At 38.7% G+C, this 21512-nt stretch overlaps 1 protein-coding gene across 3 annotated transcripts in view; it reads right to left on the minus strand.

Moving 5' to 3' along the window:
* Positions 1–21512, minus strand: part of LOC124166134 (sodium channel protein 60E-like) — a 240638-nt gene that overhangs the window by 110751 nt on the left and 108375 nt on the right. For all 3 annotated transcript variants that reach the window (XM_046543793.1, XM_046543794.1, XM_046543791.1), the window contains one exon: positions 14403–14611. In XM_046543793.1, the coding sequence (XP_046399749.1) occupies positions 14403–14611 (209 nt within the window). The remainder of the gene's footprint in view (positions 1–14402; positions 14612–21512) is intronic.

Genomic DNA, 21512 nt, shown 5'->3' on the forward strand with positions numbered 1-21512 from the left:
AATCTCAGTTTAGACGAATAGCAATGGCCAATTTTAACCGCATTTGAAAAAGGCTAGATTGGCGCCCATACGATGCCACTCCACGTGACGTAACAGGGACCTAGTTTCTATACGAGTAGATAGGAGTTTTACATCGTATGAGATCACCAATGCATACATGAGGTACAGAACTCAGGCTCAGAAATATCTCTTAATAATCACCAATTAAAACTGCCTTTGGTCGGAAAGTTTCCTTCGTTTGATAAGGTATTAATAATCCTTATTTAAGCCAAGCGCTACCAGCTAGCAGGGTACTCTGCTACCTGCTAGCATCCTGCGTTGTATCAGCGCTCAAAGTCTCGCCCCAAGGTCACCTCACTTGCGGCAGCGGGAACCAGAATGACGTCACACGGGCTTTTCCCAGAATTCATACTTAGCCGTCGCGTTTTCGCACGCTTGAAAATTTTCAATTTTTATTTAATCGCGAAAAATAGATATCGTCATTAAAAATCTAAAAGCGTGAAATGCATACTGCAGGAGTATAAAAGTTCGATTCAGGCAATATAAAAATAATAGGAAACCACCCTATTGCTGAGTTCAGGCAGGATATGTATCGATATACATTAGAATACCAATTGAAATCAGGCGCAGTGTGCCTGACAGGCACAGATATGAAAAACATTAATAGCTCTTAACATGGCTCAGTGGCCACCTTCAATGTTAAAAGCACCATTATTAGTGTAAACGAACACTAAAATTATGTCTTATTTGCTATTTACATGGCCCTTTACTCACCGTCATACGGCCCCGGACCGATCCAGCAATGTCCCATTTAACGTGTGCGATTCGATGTTCTCTTTAGGCTATAAAGTATCATTATATGTAATGTATATTAGCATGTGAATTCTAAAAGATCGGTGTTTTTATTTTGCTAACTTATTCAGCTAATAATGCTTTTATTTTTCTTTATTGCGCCATTATTTTGTTTAACTATGCTAAATAATCCGCCACTGAGATGTCGGTATAAATGCGTAAAGCGGAAGGCTGCATACAGCATGCCAAAACAAACAGCTTCTATAAGCGCCAAGGGTCTGTGCCACCTAGTGGCATGGAGAAATGAAAAAAAAACACTCTTGCAGTGCCTGTCAGATCCATTGCGCCCGACGGATCCGTCTGTACAAAAAGCATTGTTTGCCCGCTGGTACTAGACGCATGCGAAATTTACGCCAAAATAGAATGATACGCAAAAAAAAAACTTGAATGATTTCAAAATAAATCAATCCATTACCTCCTCCGTCTCAGTAAACTAATCAAAATTTTCAGATGTAAGAAACCTCCCACAGACAACCTACACTAAATTACTTTATTTCACATCTGAAAATTATTTTTAAATCCCGGCTGAAGGGCACTAATGACACACTTATTACATAAATTTGGGACCACTACCTAAGTATCTCAACAACAAATCAACATTGCCTCAGCACATCACTCTTCTATGAGTCTTTCCCATTTGTCTAAACCTCCTCCTGATATTAGGTTTGTAATTAATATTTTTTACGTCCCAATGTAGTAAAGTAAATAGAAGAGTTAGCTTGAATCTCGCAATTTCAGATTCATATTAAAAAAAAAGAATATAAAAGAAACAATACCAGTTTCGCATTAAAAAGTGATAAAAGATACTGAATAGTAAATAAAGTCGATAACTGAAATTTCATAATATAGTAATGCGTCAATCTGCAATTTTATAATATCACTAAATTGTATTCAAATTCTTTATTTTCAATACCAAATTGTTAGAAAAAGCGTCCTTTTTCACAAAAACAACATTTTACACCGCCAACGCAGACACATGTGCCAAAAATTACAGAGTATATGTAAACTGGCTGGTTGGGGCGAGTCGCTAGATTCACTAGTACGGCAATTGCATAAGCGCCTTCGCCGCGGCCGTGAGATCGTGAGAGAGCACATAAGTAACAAGAAAAAGGACTTTGTACGAGAGGAAATTGCGTCGGGTTTTGGATCCACAGGTGAGTCTTCAAACTCGATCCATAAATTTTCATTGTATATAACTATATCTCGATATAAAAAAAGATTCAAGACTTAGCGATAATTTGAATAAATAGAGCAGCAAATATTCAGAGTGAATATCAAAGAAATCCTTCGTCAAAATCATTCACCAATAGTCTAAAGTGCATTAGTCGATTGAAAATATTCAAAATACGTACCGACATACATTAGAATACCAATTGGAAGTAAATTTTTCATCATTAAAAATCAATAATTATTCAAACCGTACGTAAAGCGATTTTAAATAACGTTTTCATTGATAGAATATTAACATTGAAGAACTTTTCACGGCATGACATAACTCATTCCAAATATGAATACGTTTATGGGCTGTCCATATGTAAACTGGTAATATGCTCTTAATACGCACTCGCTTTCGCTCATAGGGCTCGCTCTATCATATTCGCTCACTCTATTTCACTCATGTTTATGCCCCCTCCAGATTTCCCCGGAATGTCCGGGGTCAAGGTATGTTCAGCGTCTGTTCCTCCAATTCTTTGAATGAGTTCCCAAAACTGAGGCCAATCGTTTTAATTGTGTCAGAAATCTGAAATATAATGATAAATTTAAAATATGCAAGTTATTACTTACTTAATTTGTATTTTGCTAGGTGAAACAGTAAAGAAGAAGCGGAAAAATTTACGGAACACGTACTCATGCAGCACAAAAACGACTTCTCGATTAAGTTGTAAAAAATCTATAAGCAGTGGCAGAGGGCACATTTAATGGATACGTTCAAGCCTCACATGGAATTTGCCAAAACCGGATCGAACATTGATAATTCGGTTTCCATTGAGGAAAAAAATGAATGTAAATATGCAGGCCGGCGAAGAAGTTTGTAGTCATCTCAAAACCTTTAATCCTTTATGAAATGGAAGATATGGAAACCCCACTCACGGCAGAGGTTCCTTAAAGGAAAAGAAACCCTCCGTGCCTCTCCAGCCAAAAAATCATCAGGGCATAAAATTTTGGATCTTATCCAAAATAAACGCCGCAATCGTGATGTGGACGAACTAGATATTTTATTAAGATTAATCCCGAGAAGAGTTCACCCACTAGATCTTTTATTCATAGGTTACGCAAAAACCGCTAGAAAATTCTCTCCCCGTTGACACGCCATCACAAAAATAAAAAAATGACTCAACTGACAATTGAAAAAGAGCTCTAGTACTTAGAAGAAACTTCCAACACAGAAATTTCTCCTTCAGAGCAAATGGCTTAAAAAGCAAGTATCAAAATAGTAGCATTTTCCTATACAATCAGTAGGTCTCCTCATCCATTTCATCTCCGAAACTTTCGAGCCTTCTCTTATCAAGATAATCGTAGGCATGGCCTTTCACACACAGTCACTAATATTGCAGGGTATGAATTTAAAAAATAGCGTAAGTAATAGCACCTTTTTGTTACCACGGACGAAGCTTAAGACGCACTTCACATTTACGCGTTTTTTTACGTCAGCACGCATTCCCAGTAATTAACGTTAACGGAAATGGTGAAAACATCCTGTAGAAAATTCATGAATTTTAGAAGTTTTAAAGAAAATATAACTCGTTTGAGAGAGAAATACTGTCATCATCATCATCATCATCATCAACTGGTTCTCTGCCTTTCACTGGCCCAGACACCGAAGTCCACTCTACCTCATTCTATCCAAGGCCTCCCCTTTAGTTTCCCTGTAGCATCTTCCTAACCTCACCGCGTCCGTCATTTTCAGCCTTCCTCATCTCTTTTCCCCTTCCACTGTCCCCTCGACTGCTGCATTTAAAATTCCCCTTCCTCTTAAAATATGCCCGATCCAATTCCCCTTTTTCTTTAGTTTAGTTATCAACAATGTTATGTCCTCCGTAACTCTTTCCAGCACCTCCTCATTCCTCACTTTATCTATCCACTTCATTCTCTCCAGCCTCCTCCACACATACATATCTCTAAAAGCGTTGATCCTACTCTTCCCAAGGTCCGCGTTTCGTATCCATGCAAGGCAACACTCCACACATAGCATTTCACCAGTCTCTTCTGTAGCTGTAGGTCCATGCTGCTGCATAACACCTTTCAATTCTTACTAAATGCAACCTCTTCCTTAGTTATTCTTGGATTTATATCTATCTCACTTCTCCAGTCTTCAGTCAACACGCTTCCTAAATACGAGGGCCTTTTTTTCATGCTCCGATGGGACACGAACAGAGGACGAAGTGATGTAATAAAAATTATTTCATAGGTAAATATTGAGCATTGAACTTGTGGTGTCATTTCCACATAATCACCTGGGCGATTCAATACCTTCTTCATAGGATGTTGCCGCCAATGACTTCCAATGAATATTGCCTTTGTTCTGAAGCTCATCGTCCGTTTGAAAAAGCTTCCCTCCTAGCCACATCTTTATTTCAACGTAAAGATGGAAATCACACTGCACTATGACTGTATTGTACGGCGGGTGATCGAAAATTTCCCATCGAAATTGTTCAAGGAGCAGTTGGGCTGCATCAGCGCTGAGATGACGGGCGTTTTCATGGATCAGAACACTTCCAGAAGTCAACATGTCTCTCCTTTTGTTTGGAATGGGAATGGACGTAATGTTTCACATTGAGCAGCTGAATTAACGTTAAAATTCTCTTTCATCGGCATAAAGGTCAAGAAAAGTCATTTCTAAAGCCATTCGGCGAGTTTTCTGGCTGTCGCTACGGAGTGCACGCTTGGCGGGAGAATCAATTGAGGTAATGTTGTTAATGAGATTGCCACGAACGTCAAACTTACGGTTAGAAATGACTTGAGCGTGTGGTGCGAGGACGCGCAATTGCTCTATCTGCGCAGTACCCACCTGTCGCTGGTATGATGTTTTTGCGGAGCTATCGGAGGTTGAAAAGAAACAACCCTCGTATCTATATACCTTCTAGCTTACTCTATCTTTTCTCCAATGACAATAACATTCACATTTCCGTCATCATTCTGTCATCGGTCTCTCATTGATGGGCCAATCCACCCGGTTATTTTTTGGCAAATAGTGATTCTCAGACGACTCAACTCTTCAGTTACGAATGCTACCAAAGATGTGGCGTCGTGCCGCACAGATGAAAATTCCTAAAGCTCTTTACTGGCATACGCTTTTAATACTGACTTACTTCAACATAATATCCGTATACAATAACCATTCGAAATTTGCACTATAAGTCACTTTTCTGCCAGCGATGACGGAGAAATAATCGGTTTTGTGGATTTATTTTGATATTTCTCCTTAATATTCTTAGAAAATACTCTGGAGTTGCTCAAGCCGCGAGTGGAATAATCTTGATGTAACTCTCAGCCAAGCACCCTCACTCTTTTAATAGGGCACTACAAAGAATAATTCTCGAAGCGCAACAACGTGAAAAGAAATATCTTACCAGAGTTACGCTGGAATCCATCTATATCTAATATTCTGTTTCTATTTACAGATAATGCGTATATTTTTTCCTTTTTGGAAGTATCAATAAACACATCAGCTATTTTTGAGTAGTTCTCGCAGGTTTTTCACATCCTCCTTCTTGTGCGGGTGTTTAACTGCAGTGGATTTTTTCCCCAAAAAGGATATGGAAATCAGTAAGTATCCTAAGTTTTTTTTTGCAACAATTTTACATATCTTTTCACCGATTATATTACTATTCAGTGCTACTTCTGTACCTTGACATCTTTTCTATGCTCGTTATTCCCTATATCACGGTGTACTTTGATGCAATCAATATTTATATTCTTAGTCTTAATTTATATTTTTTATGTATAAGTTTAATTGATGATGCAAATATTTAGCATTGGTTAAATGAAGAAGGGTAGGATGATAGAAGGGATGATATTCTCAATATCACCTCAATGAAGAGGTTTTATTATTAACCTGAATTGTTTTGGGTGTAACCCACAACTTTACATATCTTACACGACATAGTTGCCTTCTCATAGTGAGCCTTAAGGAGATTATGCAACTCTTCACTAAAATAAATAAAACCACGCAATACGCTGGGATTTGGCGTCGTATCGGACTCATCGCACCCTATTTATGTCTATTCAAAAGAATCGAACAAACGAATGCAATTAATTATCACATGTAAAACGTGAGTACTTATTGTTGCTTACTTTTTGGTTTTTAAATGCTATGGCAGTTCTATGCCCGGAGTCTTGCTGCGCAGTCGCTCTTACATTTTCCAGCGTTATAAAATATAAAACATTCTTCATTTGATAAGAAAAGCTTCAGAATTTTTGATGCGATCGCTGAAAGGATTTATACCCGTATTCCCAACTTAGACCCCCGAGTCCTCTCCATCAAAGAGCACGCGTGAAAAACAGCAGCTCGTTCCTTTTTTTGAACCCTCACGGCTACTCGCACATTTTAACGGTGTCGGGTGGAATTATCTTTTTGTTTTCGCTTTTGGACAGATATTAAATCCATGTGTAAGTCCTCTGACTTCTTTTATCGCTATTTCCTCTTTCATACTCTGCGTAGAGAATGACCAGTCCAACAACGACACGATTGAATATATATCTGCAAAAATTCTCATTTTTATCTTTAAAGGCCGTTTAACACATGGCACGCAGGGCATGTCATTGCGCAATCTGACGTATGTATGAAGGCGCAATCAAAATCCGTCGAATAAAGCGGTAAATTACTAGAACCCACACAAGAATGCGAGGATGCGAGACGGCAAAATAGCTCTTGCTCTAATTCCGAGCTCATATTCTCGCAATTTCAACTAGTGTTTCCAGCGCTAACCTGCGCAATGACGTACCCTGTGTAAAACGGCCTTGAAATGATGCATTGGCTAAAATAGGGTATGGTTTCAATACGAGACCGCACGAAAGCGAACGAAACGTAAGCAAATGCTCTATTAGTGTCGACTATGGAATTATGAACGCACTTATAGAGAGAAAAATATACATGAAAACGTTGCGACATTGTAGAGCTTATCGAGATATCGACACAAGATCATCATTGCACCTATAATTTGAAATCACAGCCAGATTGGTTGCGTGTGTGATCGGCCTAATCCCACCTCATTCTTAAGATCTTCAGAATCGAATTTTCGACTGACTTAGGCAGTCACATACGGGGAGAAGAAATAGTGTTAAACTGCCGAGGGCTACGCTTAGGGTGGCCATTCTTAGCATAGCCACTCCAGACACACTTATACTAAAATGTTTTCAGGCTCGTAATTTAGATTTTTCGCTTTTTATGGCAGAGATTTAAATCTCACTTTCAAAAACAAAAATATTTCAAGTAAACTTGAGTAAGAAATACCAAAGGAACTACATAAAAACAGCAAACCACTCTGTTGCTAAGGCAATACAATACAAAATACAAGGCAATACAACAAAGTGAAGGCTAAGGAAATACATTATTTTTGTGAAAATATGTATATTCTCCCAAGAAAATAAGAGGGAAAAAATTGAATGTATTTAATTTCATTGACAGAGGAAGAGATAAATTTATACAGAAATTCGAGTTTTCAGGCAGAATCATTTCACTTAGGTTTAGGCTGATATCACTGGACGGCATGAAAATCGGCCCTGACACCATTCCTGCTGATTCTTATGTAAAATGACCTCCTTAATCCGAATATGAACTCCGTTTTTTCCCATCACCCACCATTTTCGGGGGGCTCCCCCCTCCAATTTTCATCACTTTTCGGTCATTGAGAGGAATGATTATTTTAGCATTTAAATATTTTCTAGGAGTTTTGAGGGGAGCAACATCCTAAAAAAATAACATTTATGGTAAAAAGGAGGATTTGGGGGGAATTAGTCTTCGTAAATTGTGTACAAACGCATTACAAATTATCAATTTTGCATTTTTTTCGCAAATTTTCATATATATAAAAAATTTCCAGCTTCCATTTCACATCGTCTTCCCCCGAATGATAAAAATATATAACAACTAGAAACATCAGTAATAATAAAAATATTTAGCTGCATAGCATAGCAACCACAATAAAAAATATAGCAATGGCTCGGAAGATTCACTTTACTACGATGGCCTCTCCCGCCTGTCCCGCTCAGGCTTGGACGGCAATTCTCTTGCTTTCGCAGTTAAAAAAGGAAAAGTAATACTTTCTATTTATACGAATAATATAAGATTGAGATTTTTATACCCTCATTGGAGTTAAAAAAATATTTTTTCTCCTTAATCATGGAGTTCCACAAAATATCAGCCTCTCAAGTCAATTATGTATGTTGAAGTTGTCGTCACCTTCCCTCAGTATACCTCCAATGATCGCAGAGTCAACTCTTTCGGTGTTCTGGACAAGGATCCTTTTTTAAAACTAGTTTAAATTGTGCAAAACAGTAAAATTTGTTGTACTCCGGCTTTTTCCGAGTGAATGTCAGTATGTTGGCCTGAGTTGTGGTTATTACCGTGATTTAATGTGTAATTATGTCACGCGTGTGTAAAAATCATCCTCATCGATTCAGCTATGTTTGCGGTGAATTTACTTAAACATCGCAACAATAACCTCTTTCTTTAATTCTTAAAACTGCATATAAATTTTGCTCTGACTGCCAAATTGTCGGTCAAGGCTAGGATTAAGCTCCAAGTGTTTGCTGTACCAATTGTTACGGTAATTTGACGAAATACTTGGTCAAACTACTGTTGCTGCTTCTGAACTGCTTTCTTTGTGAATACAACAGCCGCGCCTGAGAAAAACATTACATCTTACGGAACTGGCCTCTGCGAGAAAGCTTCACACATGGTTATAAAAATGTCGCTCATGTTTCCCTGATTCCGACGAAAAATGTTCACTTGCCACCATTGCACATCAAACTAGGACAGGTTAAATATTTTGTGAAAGCAATCGACAAGACAGGAGCTGAATCTCAATTTTTAACTTAAAGTCTTCGTTTTAGTGAGGCTAAAACCAAGGAAGAAATTCGTGGGCCCCCAGAATAGAAACTTTTCCAAGATTCGACGTTTATGAAACACCTGAATCATAAAGAAAATTGAGCTTGCCTTGGATTCTGAAACGTGTGTTAGAGCTTTTTAGGTGACAATGAAGTGATGATTATGTCGCCCATGTCAAGGAATTGCTGTCAGCATATTAGGCCATGAGGTGTAACATATCACTAAAAATGCATTTCCTTCATTCACACTTGGACCTTTTCATAGAATATTTTTGAGCAGTTTCACATTAACATAGGGAACGGTTCCATGAAGATATCACCAAAGGAGAGGAGATTTTCAGAGAAGTTGAATGCAGGCATCTTGATATGTATATTTGGCATACTGCTGATTTTTGTATGAGAAATTTCTACCTCAGTTTATAAAGGGAAATCAAATACCAAATTACTTTTGTTATTCATCGTCCTTCACATTTGTTATTTTTCTCTTTGTTGATGCACGTGTGGTATTGAGGACGCCAGCGTGGTAGCGTAACCTTCTGAACTGTTGGCACAAATTTTCATTATTTTTTCTATGCCGTATTCTTAAATATTTTTGTTATTGCTAATATGAGCTGTTGATATATTTTTCCATCACTCTGGGATATTTCGGGTAGGGGAAGATGAAATGGGAGCTTAAAAATGAAGAAAATAAGTGAAAAAGTTGCGAAAAAAGGAAAGGCTGATAACTATTAATGCGTTTTTTTAATCATTAACGGAAACTAATCCCCCCAAATCTACATCCTTATCATTAATTATCATGTTTTAGAACTTTTTACCTCTCATAGACATAGTAACAAATATAAATGTCAATATAATCCTTTCCATTCCTACAAATTATTGCAAAAGTGATGAAAATCAGAGGGGGCTCTGTCCCCCGAAAATGGTGAGTGATGGAGGAAAACGGATGTCATATTCGGATTCAGGGGGTCATTTTACACAAGAAACAGCACGAATGGTACCAGGGCTCGAGAAAAAATTATTTTTTGCCGTCCAGTGTATTTAGACCGACAAACATATTCAATTTATTTGAGTCACGATGAGTCATATCGTACGAGAAGCATTCTTTAAAAGAGGCGGCATTTCCATTAAGTAGAGCTTGAAGTATCAAGGGAGGGCCTTAATTCAGTGGTCGACTAGGGTAGATGTATCCAAGTACCTGAAATCACTACAAAGGAATTGTTACTCACAATTTCATGTGTAGCGATATACTTAAATGCTTTAGTATTGTGTAAAAAGTATTCACGATTCGTGAAAGTAAGGTAAAAATAATTTATAGGTATCCTTTAAGGTCAGTCAGTCACTCACTCAAACTAAGGGTTCTTCAGTGGACGTGAATACAGATGGGAATCGCGGGTACAAGGGATTTATTTATTTAATCCAAGAGACATTTAAAATGCATAGGACAAATCAGTACATATAACGATATAATAAATTGGGACGACAGCATAAATTCATCCACGGAGTAAAACAATTCGTTTTGCAAAAAAACTTTCAATTTCTTTTGCAAAAGTCCTATAACAATCAATCCTTTTCAATTCTGAAGGCAATTTATTAAACAGTTTAAGACCAGTTGATCTAGTTCCAAGAGCAGCACCCTTGGTCCTTACAAAACCTATGTAAGTCATCATGGGATCTTGTGCCATAATTGTGGATATCAGAATTTTTCACCAGCATATCGCTAATCTGCTTCACATACATTACGGAGTAAAAAATGAACAAGCAATGGAGGGGAAGAATTCTCAACCTTTCAAACAATGGACCATCACTGGAATTGGATCGCGAGTGCAAAGTAATCACTACTCGGTTCTTCGTCATGAAATGCGCAAGATAATCTATACCGGAGAATAATATTTCAAACCATCTTTTAATAAGAGCCTTAATTTGATGTCGATTCCTACATCGATACAAGGAACCAAGCGATAAAAAACTTATCTATGCCAAGGATGATGAAGCTCGCGATGAAAAAATATTTGGCTTAGCCGGGATTCGAACCCGAATCTTCCGATTGCTGGTCAGGCGTGATTACGCCATCAAGTCCTCTTCTCAGAGTGAACTTCAGGATGGGTTTTACATAGGTAGTGCGTTCAGAATTTATGGGGAATATTTCAAACGTAACCCTTAAGACACTGTCCCGTGGACATCCGAGAAGACCATCCCACGCTGCAAATAATATCACGGAATAATGAGAAACCATAAAGCCAAGAGGACTATATAGAGGGGACCCTGGAATTCCACCCGTCCCATAGAAGCTTGATTTGTGCCGCCAATTTGTGCGCATTTTAAGCGGTTTTCAAAAATGACCACGGTGAGGACTGCAGAGCTATCCACTAATTCTTAATATTTGTCATAGACTTGACTTCACCTGCTATGAATCTGATACATTACCTCTTCCTTATAAGCAGTGGTGTAACTAGGAATATTCTTTGGGGGTGATGGGGGGCTTTGGAGAGGGATAAGGGGGGTAAGTGGGGGCTACCCCCCAGAAAACGGGGACTTCAGGAAAAATTTTGAATAATAAAATTCCCGAAAATGCTTTTAACATCATTTTTGCACTTAAAATTTAACTTTAAGCAGATGCAGTTATAATGTATCAAATCCAGACAGAATTTTAAAATATTTTTTAGATTTATCTGAGGCTATTGGGGGGGGATACATCCCTTCATCCCCCCATAGTTACGCCACTGTCTTCAAGGCCATAAATATTGGTTTATAATAATAATTATAGCTTATTTCCACGTGAGATTCGGTGAGTTGGTTGTGTTAGTTAAAGTTAACTTTACTTCAACGTTGATTAAAATAAGGTATTAAAACTGCAATTCTGTAACTCGTAAACTACTACTCCTACACAAAAAATGATGAGGATCTTACTGCTACAATATTTTATGCAGGTTAATTTTTTGTTTTTGTCTTATTTTTGGTGAGCTCATGGTTTCCGAGTCATTCAAGGACAACGCAAAAAATTCACATTTAGGGGGGAGCGCTGATTCCTTGTTTCAGGAGGTCAGGGGTTTTAGTAGCTTTCTCGTGAGTCTTAGCCCTATTACTGTGCAAAAATAAGTGACCACACGATGTTTTTCTTGTATTCGGCAATTTGATAAGCTCGTTCACAGGAATAATTTTAACGCCCTGATTAAAATGGTAAGGCATTTAGACTTTGTTCAGGTTTTCAGGAGTATCTTTCTGTGAAATCCCCTTGAAAACATAATGAAGGTCCCTATAAAGGTTTCGCAAACTTTGAAAACCCTGTTGCAAAGCTTGCTTTGAAAATCTTTGGGATTTCCTAAAGAAATTTCTTCAGAAGTTACCGAGACCCTTATAATCCTCTTTAAATAAGCTGTTGGGGAACCTCCACAGAATCTGTTGAAAGTCTCTTCGTAGAATATGCTAATCTTAACCAAAACCCCTTGATGAATCACTACAGAAAACCTCTAGCAAGTCTCTAAGAAATCTCTACGAAGGTACTCCAGGCCCTCTTTCGTATCCTTTCCGAATCGACTGTGAAAAAACCGCAACAAATCCTGTCGCAAATCTCTTAATAGCTCTCCAAAAAAGTGGGGATCACACTGTTAGATTGCCCGGAGAATTAGAACAGGATTCTTGTAAGTTTAAATCTGAAAACCCCATCCAATCATCTTCAAATTCTCTTCGAACTCCCTGGGAATCTACAATTTAATACTTTCCCGGCGAATACAATGAATGAACTTCTCTCGAGTTTGCGTTAATTCGTTGATTGTTCTTTTGGAGTCTTCCTGCGGAATTGGACCATCTTAAGAAGAGCCGCAAGAATGGGTACGGAGATTGGCAGATATCGTTGGTCTTCAAAAAGTCCTCTGAAACATAACAAAGGTCGGATTTGAAGGCGGGCCACCCAATACCGACTGCCAGGACCTTTTTGCCGTATGTATCTACAATATCGGGCAAAATTTATTGAGTGTTGAAAAGATACAACATTGAAATCATCCATTGACCATAGTCCAATTGAAGAGACCACCTTGTAAGTGTGAAGGACCCAGTTAGCTTTATGACTCCAAGGGTTTATAAAATATCATAGGAGTGTGGTGATATCTACGCGGGGGAGACTGGGCAAACTACCTCTACACGACATAAAGAACATCGAAGGCCATTTCGACTTGGTCAACCGGAAAAATCAGCTATAACCGAGCATAGCCTGAACGAAGACCGTAAAATAAGGCGGGATGGCACCACAGTTTTGTGACGATCCAACCAATTTTGCGATCCATAAACCGAAGGTGCTTTAGAGATAAGACTTGAAAAATATCAACAGAGATACCGGTAATTCGATCGTTCTTGGAATCGGACTCAAAAAAAGGATTAAGATCGCTACAGCTTAAGCAAGGGGGAATCCATTATTTACGTGCGGTGATTTTGGCGATTTTTGGACCTTCGCCTCCCCTTAGTGAGATATCGTGTGATTTGGCTGTATTCCTTCCCTCCTCCCGCTCAATTCACGTGAGATTGTTCAAAATGCGTATTTTCAGCGTGAATACTTCACCTAACGCTTCTATTTTAATGTATACTTCATTGCGTTTGGTTTATTAAAAAACACTTTGTTTAATTATTTTTATTTAAAATTACTTAAGAATAATATTTAGGAATACTAATATCGCAATTGTACTGTTTTTTTTGCGGGAAAATTTATGTCATACTTGCCAAGATACTTTTCCCCACGTGAGATTGGGTGAGAATCGACTTGACCACCTCCACCCCCTAAACGCCTCACGCAATTAATGGCTGGATTTAAGGTCCGCCGCCACGACCAATTCCGCCCCACCTGATGCCGATCTTCATCGGTCACGTCCAATTATAATCAGTAGCCTTGAGAAAGCAACGAGACGAAACCAGAATCGTCGGCTCCCTTAATTTCTCTGACCCGCGCGCAAACCCGATAAAAGTTCTTCCCTTCTAAATCTTCTAAAAAACCGCGTTGAACTCATTGAGATTAACCATTCATAATTGTTCTCTAAATAAAAACTTTCTGAAATCTAAAAATCAATTCATTTTAATGCATAGAGCGTTCCGATAGCGACGACCAAGGGGAATACATAGAGGAGGCCGTATTCCATCACAAACAAAGCTGATTTCTGTTGCCACTTCGGTCGCATTTCAATCGGTTCACAAAAATGTCCCCGAAGCGGTGATGAGTACAATATGATCCACTTTTTTTCCCAATATTTTTCATTAGAATGTTTGTAGTTGCGAGAAATTGTGTTGAGCTTTTATAAATTCGATAGATCACATCATCATGTATAAAAATTTTGATTGACACCCCTAATTGTACCTAATTTCCCCGTGAAACTCGGATCAATTTGTCTGTCAGCGACGCCAGTGGCGACTTTTGTAAACTCACAGAGAATCGCGGTGGTTGACAACACATTTAGAGGACGACGCAAGGGTCCTCTTTTGTAATGTTTGTGGCGACGACCATTGAACAAGTGACTTACTCGGCTTCCTCCATGGGCTCCGTCATGGCGAGGAAGACGCAGTTGAGCAGGATGGTGGTCATGACGACGTAGTCGAAGTACTGGTTGGTGCAGAGGAAGATGCAGGCCCGTCGCACTGCGTTCCAAGGCGAGAACAGGAAGAAGGAAGGGGTCGCCGTGAAGCGGTGGATGTAGTTCTTCTTGAAGCGCTTCGACACCACGCAAAACGTCTGAAAAAGAGAGTGAGAGAATGCATGTTATGAAATGATTGAAAATTCGTAAGAAAGGATGATTTTTTACGTTGTACCCACGTTGGGTCAAAAAGGATTTGATGGGATTTCCCAACAAATTGAGTGGCGTCACTTATAAACTCTAGGACGAAATTTGAGTTTCTCTATTGTTGTGTAAGATTTCACTTTTTCCCGGCGTATGATGGCGGTGAATTCTTCTCGGGTTTCCATCCGGGTGAGCTCCATCTCCATCGCTGCCGACGTTTCGATAGAATCCTTTTCTATCGTCATCAGGGCCGATGATGCCAGTAGGAAAGGATATATAAACCTGGCACTTTCCTACTGGCATCATCGGCCCTGATGACGATAGAAAAGGATTCTATCGAAACGTCGGCAGCGATGGAGATGGAGCTCACCCGGATGGAAACCCGAGAAGAATTCTCTATTGTTGCTTGTTATTCCAAGGCCATGCACATGAAGCAGTGTAACACGGAAAAAAAACGCATTTGTTTACTTTTCAACCAGAGAATACAATTTCGCAGGTGACGCTTTTACATTTACCCTTTATGATGGCCTTATAGGAACGAAATTGGAATGGAATTTTATTCGCTATCCTTGATTTTCTTAAATTATATAAAAAAAGCAGTTTCTTACCTCAGCCATCGCCGAACACACATGGAGCGGACCGAAACACAATGTAAATGTGGAAGAAGCAAGATTGATCACGAAAGAAATATAATATTATCCGAGACTCACCAGAGAAGCCATCGAAATTAAGAAAAACCCAAATAATTTCAATACAGAACATGGCTACACTCTGCCCAGCAGTTGGAAACGAGTTTTCAGCAAAAACAAGAACGCGCACCAAAATGAACCGGCCCCCGGCCGAAGGAGAGGAGTTCATGAGGAAATCACCAAATGCATCCTACACTTCGGACCTGAAGAAGCAAACTGCAACGTTTGCGAATGTCACCCGAGATGAACAGACGCGGGAGCGATCCTGAAATCAGCCAATGATCGACACCACTCCGCGGAAGACTTCTTTCCAACATAGAAAAAAAACTTGCATCAAATCCGATCTTCTATATTATTTCTACTGCATAGATAACTTTTTCTCAACTTATACGCAACCAAACTCTGCAAATGAGGTACCAAAAAGCATAGAATTTATCAGAGAACATGCGACGGCATATCTTACTTCCTAAATATTGCTATTGTTTCCTAAAATTGTTTTTTAAATGATTAAAAAAAACAAAACGGTAAATATTCCTGACGTTAACGGCGCACAAACTGATACATTTGTTCATTTGCTACAATATCCCGCATTATTTAAATAACTTTTATCGAAATGCGGCTGATTCCACATTCAAGTCTCCTGTTGATATGTAAGTATGAGTCATCATGTGCGTTTAACAGAGGATAGTGTAAATACTTCCAATGTTGTGTTTAAAGAGGTCGTCTGACCTCAATTTGTACATGAACATTCCAATTAAATTTGTACATAAGACCCTGTCTTTTTTTCTACATTTTAAAATTAGAAACGCGCCTATCACTCTGTGGACCTGCATTTAAAAGAGCGGAGGAAGCCCGCTGGGAGCGGGCGCAGCACGCTCGTATGGTATTTATTGCTCCTTATTTTGATCAAGTGTGTCGCTTAAAACCTTTTTCATTAAAATTAAAAGAGCCTCGTCCATTGGACTTCAGGTCCAAAACTTCAGCAAATGAAAACAAAAAGCACTCTCCCACAGTTATTAACAACTATAGAGAAATTAAAGTCCCACATAAGAGCATAAACGGCTAAAATCCATTTCTTGGGATTTTTTTTTACTTATAGTACGTTCCACAGTGACAAGTTATTATCGACCATCATTTCGAATCTTGTGCCATTATGAAGGTTAGCTAAGAGGCATTGTAGATGACGCAAAATTTTAACAGTCATAGAGCGGGAGGGCTCACTTACTCAATAATAAAGTAATATGCGTTCGGAATCAATATCGAGCAATTCAAACGTATTTCTGATTAGGTGGAGAAATCTGATCCTCAATCACTTTGTGGCCTCTCCGAGAGCTCGTTGAAATATTTATTTTATCGTCGACTGTGATAGAGTTTGAAAAATACGTTGGCCCAAATTTTTCGTTTTTTTAAACCGACGTATACTACTCGAGCTTTTCACGACGAGCAGTCTACGGCGTAGATAAATTCTCTAGATAAAGGCTCTTTCGTAGATACATTCAAGACGTCACAAACTCAACCCGAGCGCGATTCTGTTTTTCAGCTAATCCTCGGACTTGTGCATGGGCCAAGCTTAGTTTTTTTGTTATTTACACTCTTATGTACGATTCTTCCCCTCATTGGGAGATTCTCTCAAATCGATTGAAGAAACCAAAACTGCAATGACGTCACAAACTCATGGAAAGTGGGCGGCACCTTTGCAGTTCCTTAAATTTAAACTCACTGAAGAAGCTTGGATGGGAAAGATATTTTTTCATCGTGCCTCATCGTTCCCTTCCATCTACCGAATTCGTTTAAAAAATTATTACATCCGTATTCTTCACATTTTATGACCGTCAGAAAGGGTCAAAAAAAGGTCCACTAACCTGTACATCTGTATTCCGCAAATGACCAGAAGCTAACTGTTCGTTATGTGAAAAGAATTCTCGGGAAAAGTGAAGACTAAATGAGGTCTCATGCGGTAAAAGCAGCCCGTTTCTCTTACTTAGAGTACGATGCCGACACATGGAAAATTCGCGAGATAGGCTTTATAAAGAGCTGGAGCGCGTGCAGTTTGTTTTTGGTTTGGTAATTTACGTCTAATATTTGCCTCAACCAGCAAACAAACAACTTTTCACAATCAAATCAAGATATTTTCCGTCTATAAATAAAGGAAATATACATATAACAATATATCTACTTAGGATCCGAGAGACAAGCTATTGCCGTTGGCATACAGCAATATGCGAAGTTTGGACGCTCGCGGTCAGGAAATTTGGGTTACGGGTAATATGTGGAAAACAACATTATCTACTGAGGCTGGTAAAATGTGCGGAATACGTATATAGTGATGGAAATATCGCTTTAGATTAAAATCGAAAATCGAGTTTTAAATGCTAAAGGTGGAGAAAATCGAGATCGAGCCATGATCTTCGAGTTTCGGTAAAAACTCGACTTTTCAACTTCGATCTTGACCATTTTGTTTGATCCCAATAGGGTAAGTACTGACCTATGATAACGTCATCCGTCCCATGTGTAAGAATTTTCTCTAAGACCGGTAAATTGGACAGCAAGTCCTCCTTCAGCAAGAAAGCATCGCAGTCAGTTGATCTTTTTAAAAATTTTATTGAAGCCGAATGTTTTCAAGCGGTGATACCAAAACTTTAATGTGGGGCATTTGTAAATTTTTACTACAAACAATTTACATATGTAGAGTATATGAGTAGATTTTGTTCTACATCTCTAATGTGTAGTTTGAGAGTTTTTCGAATGCGTAATTAACAGGTTTTTGTATAAACTGTATTTTAAGAAAAGAAGCGTCGATTTTTTCGATTCATCAATACCTCGGTTCAAGTTGCGATTCTAGTTGAAAAGTCGAGCATTTAATTTTGAGTAAAAATCGATTGCTCGAAAGATCGTGGTAATTTGCGATTTCGGGTCCGAGTGAATGACCCCATTGTTGAAGAGGCAAGACCCACGAGAACAGAGGGGCAGCCAGAGCAACAGTTGAGGTGAAAAACGCAGACATCTGGATGATATGAACAAGGGGTGACACTTGTACAGGGGATATCAGTGGGCAAGGGGGGAGCGCGTTTAAGTGGATAAGAGGAAGATTTTATTGCATGGGAGGAGGATCACAGAATAAGATTCGGCAGGTGACTGCCATGACAGTGGCGTAGCCAGGGGGGGGGGTCCGGGGGATCCGAACCCCCCCGAAGTGTAAAAACACAATTATTCTCCTTCGTAAAAGGGAACAAAATATTGAAAAATCATGAATTCACAAAATACATTTTTAACAAATGAAGTTTTTTCGGTTATGAAAAGTGTTAAAATTAGTTTATAACCCATTACTTAGAACCTTATTTTTAAAAAAATTTCCTCTTTTGTTATGGACCCCCCCCCTACCCCCGAACGGAATTGCTGGCCACGCCACTGTGCCATGAAGCTGCATATGAGGACACACATCATAAACGCATTTGTTAACACGCTCTGAACTTGTTGTTCTTAAAATTTGCGCTCCTAAGGAGTAAGATCTATTGACTGGTGTTAACATGGTTTCAGTGAGTTCTGAAAGTATTGATCGAAATGGTAAATCTGAGGCCGAGCTTGGAAAAGTAGATTATAATTGGAGTGACTTCTGGGAATCATTTTTTCATTATTTGCGAAATGCAAATCGTTCCTGATGGTTTCAAAACCCTTTTAAGGCATTGTGTTGGCAGTTTATGGCACTTTAATCTGAAGATCAGAGGACCAATACTCCTTAAAACTCGGGACAAGATGATACCCCATAACCAAATTCATCCCCAAAAACGAGCATATCTCATGGGCTTTAGTTTGAAAAAATGTTATTTTTTGTTTTTGTACATTGATATAATTGTATCTAATGTCTCACTGATAATGAGTGATACTTTATAACTATAAGATTCTCACCATTACGACCTCTAATAACACGGGATGGTTCTCTAACGGTTAGTTCGTAAATATAATACAGCAATTCTTCACGGACGTGTCGGAATTTTAATATTTCCATCTTCAGGTTATAAATACATTCAAGGCCCACTCCATCACACTCATATGGAAAAAATGGTTTTATCATCCACTCAATGTATAAAAAAAAACGGTTTATGAAAACGATTAAGCACTTACATTATCTTGGAATCAATCACTTAAATATCGTTACCTTCTCATCACACCGCAATTAAAGTACAATTTTCCTGATTACCCTTGGTTATTTGGCACGATAAATACTCCACCACCATTCTATAATTTCTGTTCATTACACCAATTTTCTGCTTCGCAAAGTACTCGACTTCACAACTCACATGCTATTGTTTGGAAAAGATTAATTCTTGGACTCTATCACCACAGAAAACAAAGCTAAAGCAGAGTCAAAATTGGAGTTTTTCAATAAAATTGTGAATAAAATCTAATTTCCAACACAAAGTTATACTAAAAAACTCGTGTAGTCAAAAGGAAATCAAATTTGTAAAGCACGCAGTGGCACTTCTTAGATTACCTTAGGATCATCTACATGGAATTTCTTTGAGCAAGGAGCGGGTCGCCCATAGTGGATGCGTTGACTGGTGTTGCAAGTTTCCACTGGACGACGTTAGCAACGAGTATGTCCACTGTATCCGACATCTCGAGATAAAATTGAAATACGTGAGAAAGATGGTAGCCAAATATCCATACAGATGCTTCGAATACCCAGGTAGGAACTCGACTTACCAGACGAATGCCGATAACACGATAGGTACGAGGTGTGCTCAGAAAATAACGGGAATTTTTTAATATCGTGGGTTTGGAGAGCCTGATTTTAATTATTTATTGTGCCTGTACACATGGTACGATATAAATGCTTCAGTAGTATGACAAAATTTTCAGTTGTATTGACTGTTCACTTTGTCTGTGGCTTAGACGTGTTTTTATAAGCTCGGCGATTTTTGTGAAAAGAAATGGATCAAGGAATGATTCCAAAGCAAAGAACGATCAGCAAATAATGTTTGACAGTATGTGTGAAACGTTAAAGAAGGCATTTGAGTGATAGTGGTACGATAGTGAGTCCACTATAAATAAAATAAGAATTTACGAGTGAAATAAGCGTTTCCAAGAGTACATCTGATCGGTAAGGTAATGATATACGGAAGGAAACGTGGACACTTAGGAAGGAGGTTGATAAAAGACTGGAATCTTCCGAGTGGTGTGTGAAGAGGAGAATGGAGAAGGTTGTGCTAAGGGAGAGGAAGAGGAACAACGAATTGCTAGACATGGTGGGCGAAGAGAGGAAACCTCTACAGGAGGCACGGAGGAGACAGAAGGTTTGGATGGAGGCAGTTTTGAGCGGCGAGGGGAATTATAAACCCATGATAGAGTTAAGGATATTAGGCAAGCGAGGAAAGGGAGGTACGATTTGCAGATAGGATGAAAGAGAAAATGTAGGTCATATTGGGTCAGTTTTTTTCACTTGTACACAGGAAAATTTATAAAAATAGCTAAATTTTGAGTCACATCTAAACCATATCTTAAAACCCCACATTATTTAACTGTTAACTTTAGGATTAAGTGCGTGAAACATTTCCATTATGGAAAATAAAAGAATAGACTTGGTAAGGTTCACTAATATGTTTAAAAAAGTACGACCAGGGTTTCATAATATAGTTACATCATCAGATGACTAAATTGCTCAGGTAACTTCAGATGCCGGAAGATATAACAATGTTATGAAACTCGGGTGGTGCTTTATAAATACGAGTTATTCGTAAATTAGTGAACCTTGAAAAGTTAATTCTTTTATTATCCAAAGGAAAAACTTTTAATGGGATATTTCATGATGTTGTAAAATTTGAGGTGTGCCACATAATCTATAATGTGATGGTGGTTTTCGGGCTTCCACCGCGTTGTTCGATGACGACAGTTTCGCCCGCTAGCATCTACAGGCTAGAAAATGATGGCGGAATTGCCAGAGAAACTCGTCATTAGACAACACGGTAAAGGCCCGAAAATTATCATCACATCCACTTCCCACCGCGAAAGCCTTAGCGAAAACGTACCATTTAATCATCTATTGACTGCTGTTTACGTTGCTCTGGAAGCATTAATTGAAATGGTAAATCTGAAGCCGAAGTTCTAGAGGGGTCGATAATATTTGGAGTAACTTCTGGGAATCATTTAGTCATTACTTGTGGAATGC

This window comes from Ischnura elegans, chromosome 9, assembly GCF_921293095.1.
Source record: "Ischnura elegans chromosome 9, ioIscEleg1.1, whole genome shotgun sequence".
Lineage (NCBI taxonomy): Eukaryota > Metazoa > Arthropoda > Insecta > Odonata > Coenagrionidae > Ischnura > Ischnura elegans.